At 37.9% G+C, this 8491-nt stretch overlaps 1 protein-coding gene across 1 annotated transcript; it reads left to right on the plus strand.

The window, feature by feature from the left end:
* The first annotated feature begins 294 nt into the window (after window positions 1-294).
* LOC134841843 (tripartite motif-containing protein 2-like) lies at window positions 295-807 on the plus strand. Its single transcript, XM_063857883.1, has one exon. The coding sequence runs from the start codon at window positions 295-297 to the stop codon at window positions 805-807; it is 513 nt and encodes a 170-aa protein (XP_063713953.1).
* Window positions 808-8491: the final 7684 nt, after the last annotated feature.

Here is an 8491-nt window from a genome sequence, read left to right on the forward strand (position 1 = left end):
TTGACCAAAATCGCGTTTTTTTGGCGCGCGCTCCCCCCTCAAAATTAAAATAGGTTGACGCTGAAGGCGCCTTTTAAAAATTTTAAAGTCAATCAGCCATAAAATGGATATCTCAAAATAGTACAAAAAATGGGGACCCTTTGGGTTGGCAGGGGGTCAAATTGGCGATTGGCGTCCGTCAGCCCCCCCCCCCAATCCGCTACTGCTAATATCACTTTGAGTCATACACTTCTTCTGTCATGGGGAATACTGTATATTATATATTCTAACACCTGCTCTTTTTTACAGGCTATGATGCAAAATTTGCAGGCCGAAGGACAAGCTAGTGGACTGTCTACGGCTGCTAGCTCCAGCATTTGCGAAGAACATCCGAGAGAGATCAAGGACCTGTTCTGTCAGAAATGTGAAGTCTCTCTGTGTTCTGAATGCGTTCATTCAGACCATAGAGGCAGTCCTCATAGAGTCCTCAGCATCGAGGCAGCAAAAAAAAGACGCGAGCAAGTGGGAATATCGTTGGAAGCCTTCTCACGATCTGTAAAAGAAGCATCAGAAACTTTGAGCAAGATGAACGCATACATCCAAACATTTATCTCCAATGATTTGCAGAGGGCTGAAGATATCTGCAATATTTACCAACAGTCCTCAATTTATGAAAGAGAACTGAAAAAAAAGCGGGAAGTGCTAGACGAAGCGCTAGAGGAGCAACGAATCCTGGTTGCTAGATTCCACAGAGAGGCCAAAAAAGAACTGGATGAAAAGTTTACCGCGGTTGAAGACGCTCTGAGGAAAGTTGGCGATCAGAATTAGCCTTAAATGCCTGAAGAGTCTACAAGAAAAGTCTACAATACCTGAAAAGTTAAAACTATCGAATGAAGTAATTTGCTTGAAAAAAAATAAGACTTTGTTTTGTTTGAAAACTAATTATTTTAACTAGACGTTAAATCATGAATTTATTTCGTTAACTCGTTCTCTCTTTAGAATCTGTTCAAAAATAACGCCCCTTGTTCACATGCATTTTGTGAGATGGTATATTTTTTTGGCTAATTTTCTTTTATGGGCTTTACTGGAAACCCCCGTAACAGCAAACAAAAGCTTGTGCCACACGCAATTTTCCGATAAAATACTGTTGCAAGCACTGGGATCTTTTAATTTTTTTTCTTCCACTTCCTAGACAGGGGAAGCTGCAGTTCGCACGTCAATAAAATGGCCACGAGTCAATTGCCGTATTCATTAATTAATCCACTGATGCTTGGACATCACAACTTTCGCCGATAGGTAACAAGATCGCACTCGAATCACGCTATATTAATTTGGTTTTTTTGCCGGATTAATTCGTCGCTTACTCCGCTACAAGCCACCAGCGAATTTAGCCCCCCCCCCCCACCCCCCCTCAGGGATTCGACCCCAGCCGACCCAAAGGGTCCTTCTTTGTAATATTTTGAGATTTCAATTTTTGGCTGACTGACCCTAAAATTTTTGTAAAGGCGCCAAAATATAGCAATTTTGTGTGTCTGGGGGGGGGGGGGGGGGGCACGCGCCGAAAAAACGCGATTTTGGTCAAAATTTTCCAAAAAAAAATCCTAAAAACGCCTTTTTTTGACTGTTTTTTCAAAAATTTGCCTGCGCGCAGCAAATTTGGTCAAAATGGGGTCTTTATAGCGGTGCGATTTGGGTGAGCTCAGAAAATCATTTTAGTCGACCTAAAAAAAAGGTCGACAAAATGTTCAATTTTTTTTTTGAAAATCCGCCTATTATTTAACGTTCAAAACTTTGCGAAAAACGATCACAGCTGAAATATATTTGATTTTTGCTGACGTCATCGAAATATTTCAGATGGTGTAAAAAAATTCCGTCAAAAACTGTCAGTGAAACAATCGGACCGTAAACAAATGCCTGTATTAAAATTGTCCACGATTTTACTTTATCGCTGGTTTAACTATATGATTTAGTGCAGAACACCCGAATGCAGAAAGTGAGTAATATAGAATCCGCAATAATATTTGTGACGTAGAAGGGAAAATCTGCCAATATAGATTCTTCCCTCAAACGGAACGCCAAGAACAGAATATCAAATTTGCACATATTAGCTAAATATGTTGCTGAATTAACTTGCTTCAATTCAATTACTATTTCTACATCGCAAGAGGTGCCACGCTATACCATTTGCTGTGAAGAATGGACGATTGGAAAAGAGTCATTGAACGCAAGGAAACAGAAAAAAATCGACTCTTTTACTAAATCAAAAATACTTGCATCTACGATGAAAATTTCTGATTGCACAAGAAAATTCAAAATTCCCCGATATTGCAACTAAGTCAACGAAACACAAGTAGACAAACAAAGCCCGACAATTCAATTTACTTATCGGAAAACATTTTCCATTTCACAAACTGAAAAACATAGCAAACTGACAAATGGAAAAGAGAAACGAACGCCAAAAAAATGACGTTATTTGAAAAAAAACTTCAATTTTCGAGCTTTAAAGAAACAAATGAGGCCTTAAAACTCTTTGAATTTGAAGAATAAATTAGGATTGATATTTTTCGAAAAATTGACCCAATTTGAGAAAAATCGATCAAAAAGTAAAATTTGTATTTCGCTGGACAATCTGTAAATTAAAATCTTTTTTCGAAACTATAATTTGATCAACGTTTAATGATCTTCACTTTTTGCTGTTCGTTTTGCCTTCCTTTCAACAAAATAAATAAACTGAACTTAACAAGAATAAATCAAAAGTCAAACCGCAATTTTGAGCGAAAAAAAATTTAAGACTTTTCCCGAACATTTATCAAAAATCACCACGAGCTATATAAGAGTCTGAAATACGTTCATCGACTCTAAAGTTTTGAAACCGTCGATAAAATAAGATTCAACAAAATTTTCATATCCTCGTCTTGAATTGAATACACTTTTTTAAAAAACTGAACATGATAATCAGAAAATGAAAAGTTTCCATGCGGTATGAATCCATCAAATGTTGAGCAGACACCTGTTGGCAAAAAAAGTTTCCATTAGAAAAAATTTCAAAAAAAATAAATTAACCCTCAATAAACCCACACGCATATGAAATTTGTTTCGCTCATCAAGCGATGCAATATGATGCCACTAAGCAGATTAAGTATCAACCGGAAAGAAATTTAGGCCGAGTTAACACGCAAAAAAAAATAAATTATACCGAATCGGAGTTGATAAAAATAAAACTAACATTAAATAAAAAATAGCGCGTAAAGCACCTCCGAAGCTTCGAATTTTTAACTACTCATGAAAAACGCATATGTTGAAAATAAGATCTGCATCCTTTGAGCGTACTCTGACAGCAACCAATTACAGGGTTGGTAGTTTCAAATTAAGCAAAGTTTCTTTTATTCAAACTTTTTATTCAAATTTTGAAAAACCATAAAATTTTGTGAAATTATATATATGTAAGTTCTTTGAAAACATTTAAAAGGAACTAAGAAACGTCACATTTCAGAAAGTACAAGGACTTCGGCAGTCGCATTTGAACGCAAGATTTGCAACCCCTGAGAGTCCTTGGACAGCCATGAGTAATTAACAAAGCTCGCTAGGTGACCAAACAATTGCGGTGAATGCTATTACGCCGAAAAATTAATTGTAACATTGCATCGAAATAATTTTTGTTTGGGACAAAACACTACATGCTTCGGATATCATCATACTAAAACCTCAAAAATTCCAGACGGTAACGAAAGCAAACATCTTGGCAAGAGGCCCTTTAAATCGAAAAAAAAAGAGTTCTAAAGCCCCCTAAATTTTTGACCCAATAAACGTTACTAGATTGTTTCACCCTCGCTCCGAAAAACCAACGCTCGTAAAAACTCTCAAGTGGCATCGGACATATCCACTAACTTGTTATCCTCCAAATTGGCAAAGTTATCAAGTCTTAAAAAAATTGCCAGAATTTTTTAGCGCTACCACAATAGCTCTTCATCGTTGTCGTCTCTGATTGATCTCGGCTCGAAAGGTGAAACTGAATTTTAAAAAATAAATTCTAGCCATTGAACTAAACATGTACTAAAACGAAAATGCTGGCTGCTGTTGGCGGGGGCGGAGGGTAAGGAGTCCGCCCGCTAGATAGAATGTTGTTCAGCAGACAGCTTCTTTATATTAGTCTATTGTATTGTATTGTTGTGTATGGTACTAGTACTGTAATCAACTGTATCAGGCATTAACGTATCATCTCAATCTATCAATCTATCTGATATTATCATCATCATCATTCATTTCATCGACAACTTCAGCTAAAGAGTCGTTCTGTTTCAGTCTACGCAAACAGTCATCCTCTTTTCTCACTTCAGATCATTCAAATTCGCTTGGAAAGAAAAGAAGGGTATTGGAGAATGGATAGGGTCATCATCAGACACAGCATAATGACCTACTTTTAGCTCTGCACAGAAAGATGGTTAACATTGGACGGTATGGTGGGTGTAGCTAATATACGCGGGGATGCGGGGGGGGGGGGGGGTTTAGAGATTAGAGAAATAAACTGAGCGTAGATACCAGATTGCAGTTGGATCATATGTAGACTTAGACGACAACAACGAGAAGTCGCAGAAGGAATAGCAATAGTAAACATGTATATGTAGCAGTAGTAAGAGTAGAATTGGATTGGTAGGTACTAGGAGTAAAAAGATAATAAACACAAAACCTGCAGCTGAGCAACTAAAGATAACACAGTATTAATATTGCCGAAGTGAAGAAGAAAAGAGACTAAGCAAACGTCTCCGCCTCTCATACAAGAGGTCTTGAAACTCTTGTTAAACGTAATACTTATGTTATACTTTATTTTTTAAGCCTCAATCTTTTATTTCACAAGAGATTTAAAAAAGTTTCAAGACCTGTAAATACATATAATATAATTGCATTCCAAACAAAAAGTATAAGCAACCCAGCAGTCGTTATGTACAGTCGGAAAACTTGTTTGGCCTAAATCGATCGACGAAAAGATACGAATGAATGACTGAGCTAAAAACACTCAACATTAATTAATTATCTGGCACCAATTTAAATATAGAAAACAGTTCGCCAAAACTAACAGGTAATTTAGAATTGCATGAAAATGCAAACCAACTTTTCTGAAACGAGCTAAAGTGTTTAAGATAATCGTCACAGTTGTTGAATTGGTCGAAAGGTTGACCATAAACGTATTTGGGTTGTAAAATCGACGAATACAAAGAATGGCAATTTTTATGCTGGAGTCGAGATGACAAATCGCACGAATCCTTATCCAACAAGTAAAGCCCCATCAAGTTAAATCAACTGCATATGCATTCAGGTAAAATTTCCCCTTAAAACTTGCACGCATCTCTAGCTGAAACTGAAAACTAAACATTCGATAACCTAAAACTTTCTGCAAAAACGAATTGATGCTAGAATCCCTCATTTATACAATCAGAACCTAGCTGTGAATGAAAAGGATAGCAGAAGCAAAAAAATCTCCGGAACAATAGCTGATTTGTTGATGCATGGGGATATCAGTCACTCAATTACGACAAAATATCGCCTTTTTCAGTCAATCAGTCACTCAATTACGACAAAATATTACCTATTGGCCAGAAAAACACAAAACTAATTTTCTTTAGCGTTGCTACTTACTTAAGAAATTATATTGATGATAGCTCTGAAATACCAGGTCAATTTCTAGCACAATTATTACCACTATTTGACCGGAAATTCTCTCCAATAAAATTTTCCTACGTATTAATATAGCCAACAGACAGTTGGAAAAGAGTCAATGAACGCGAGTAAACAAAAAAATAGATACCCTTATGATGAACTTTGAAAAGAAATTTTTCTTTGGAAAGAAGTGTTGTATGAGCTTTGTCGTGGTGCCCACTTTATCTAAAAGATTCATTTATTCCCTCATGTCCGATTGAAGCTCACAGAGCCACATTTTGGACACAACTTCTTTTGTTGGGGCAAGTGGGTAATCCGAATCTGCATCGTGCAGATGATCGGGGTACTGAAGATCGACGTCCAAAAGGTAACCGATTTCGGATTCTCCGCTCATATTGAGATATTCGGCTATAGTTACTTGATGATTAAGCTCGAATGATTTTAATGGAAGAGGAAAATTCTCCATAATCCCGCCATATAAATTGTTCGCGTCTATCATACAGAGGAAAGTGCTCGGCTGTTTAGGGTCGTATTTTTTCACAAATTTGTTGTTGACAGAAACAAGGCTTCTTTCAAAAACACTAGCAATGCCTCCCCTGACGAAGTTGTCTGCAACATCCAAGTGCTCCCGATCAGTCTTGCATGCTGGAGGTCAGCCTTGCATGCTCGCAAAAACGCATCCCTTGAGAGATTGCTAGCCGTGAAATACTGAGTACAACCTAGCTTATATAATTCATAACACATTCGTCTAAGCTCTTCAAAAACGCATGCAAGAATCAAGGTATCAGTCGTTTGATACAAATCACTGTATTCGACCCACGTCTGACAACCAAAACGAGTGTACACTAATAATGCAACTTGGTATTCTTTTTCACTGACACTAACAGCACCTCCTTGCAGCTTGTTGATCCACTTGTCCCGTGCAGGTAGTCCATCTTCTGTGTATCTTGCATGGCTTTGAACATACGAGTAGGGTAAGTAACCTTTTCGTCTAATCAAGGCTTAATCTTCTTCTTGTCGGCTAGCAAAATGGTTATTGAGGTATATGAACTTGTCCACAGGTAGATTCCGAGCCAGCTCATCTAGTGAGCTGTTCAAAGGTTTAAAACTGTCCACAAAACGATTTCTTCGTAGATATTACAGACATTTCTTTTTTCGTTAATGTACGATCTAATCCACACTTTCATTGTAAGTGAAATAAACTTTTCTTCATTGAGAGGAATGACCAAAAAGGTGTTTCTGATATTAGTATCTTGCAGACGCTTCAGTACATCGTGCAAACGATATTTCGAAGATTGTGAGCAAAGATAAGGGTGAATTATATGGTACGTCTCAGGATGTTGCAATTGTTGTGAGCCCGCCCATCCGGGGAATGATCCATCGAAATAATTTTGGTCCAATACTTTTGCGTTAGTTTTGGAAAACTCGTCTTCGAAAATCCAGCAATTGTCACTGATTTCAAGATTAGTGGTGCTTCCGAAGTAGTTCGGGAATCTTCGTTTTTTATTATGAAAGTCATGTGCCAAAACTTCTAGCATTTGAACAATTTTAGTCATCGCGTCCATTCCTCGAAGTGAAAAATAGAACACCGGTTGCGGGTTTCCAGCTTCCACAACTACAAGGCAAAAACTGCTGGGTTCGTGATTTTCGATTACGGTTGTGCTCGAGTAGGCATGATTACTTCTCACTGTTTCCACCTTCTCCAACATAGACTCCAAATCAAAGTAAAACCGCGAATGGGCTATAGCTTCGGGCACCGATATTTTTGAACCGTACACTGCTCTTCTTAACATTTGGCAATAGTAACAATTGCTGGTTTGTTCCCAATGCAGAATAACCGGCGGCGCTCAAGCCGTTTCACAGGAGAACACCGGTGAGTAGTAATGCCGCCGCAAAACCCTGGGTAAAAATGGCACCCTTTCTGATTGGTTTGAACTGTTTACAAATACCAAGAAAAGTTTTGTATATTTTAGAGCGGGAAGTAAACAAATATCGAAGTGTTCCAATTTTTCTCAGACAAAAACGGGACATGTATGTTATCCCTTTCGGCGGGTTCAAACTCAAAAACATTCCTCTTGAAGAGATCTACATTAGATAAAGAGCTGGTGCCATAGAGTACCAATAAATGACCAATTTCAACCACGCTTAAAATATAGATATCCGAAAAGTTGATTTAACCCCTTAGGGGGATACAAGTGGTCATTGCAACGGCACACCGGAAAACGAGGAGGGGAGTTAAAAGTGGTCATTTTCTTAGCCACTTTTACATACTACTTAAGCGCAATAAAAAACGTAGGAACAAGCCTCGAATTAGCAAAAATTCGGCTAAATATCGAAATCGATACTGCGACCTAGAGATTTTGAGTCTCCCGCACTAACCACTCAGCCACGTACGCTGAATAAACAACTAACACTAGCCACAAATAAAGTAGAGAACAGATACTACGAAATTTCCAAAGCTACAGATCGTGATAATAGCAATAGTGTCACCAAATGAACACTTTCAATGAACACTTTTATTTGCGAGCTGGCTTAGAAAAAAGAAGGTCTAGTTAACGCTAGAGTAATTATGCATTACACAGTGATACTGGATATCGTGACTGGTAGACAAACATTTCTTCGGTTTGATAGCGCTATCAATCTGTATTTCTCACAGTGCCAATTCGGATGTAGTTTTTGGCTAACAGGAGCTTTACATTGAGGTAACTAGAGGTCAATCTTGTGACATCGACTTTTCTATTAAAAGATTTGTGAGCTGCTTGAACGACCTCCAAAAATCTGACTCTGTTGTCTAAGAAAACTATAAGCCGATCAGAGTCAAGAGCTTCAGTCCCATCATTATCAGTTTCCCATACAA

This window comes from Symsagittifera roscoffensis, chromosome 3 (genome assembly GCF_963678635.1).
Source record: "Symsagittifera roscoffensis chromosome 3, txSymRosc1.1, whole genome shotgun sequence".
In the NCBI taxonomy this organism is placed as follows: domain Eukaryota; kingdom Metazoa; phylum Xenacoelomorpha; order Acoela; family Convolutidae; genus Symsagittifera; species Symsagittifera roscoffensis.

Bases quoted from the DNA above. Each gene is read 5' to 3' on its own strand.
- LOC134841843 (XM_063857883.1), top strand. From the start codon at position 295: ATGCAAAATTTGCAGGCCGAAGGACAAGCTAGTGGACTGTCTACGGCT.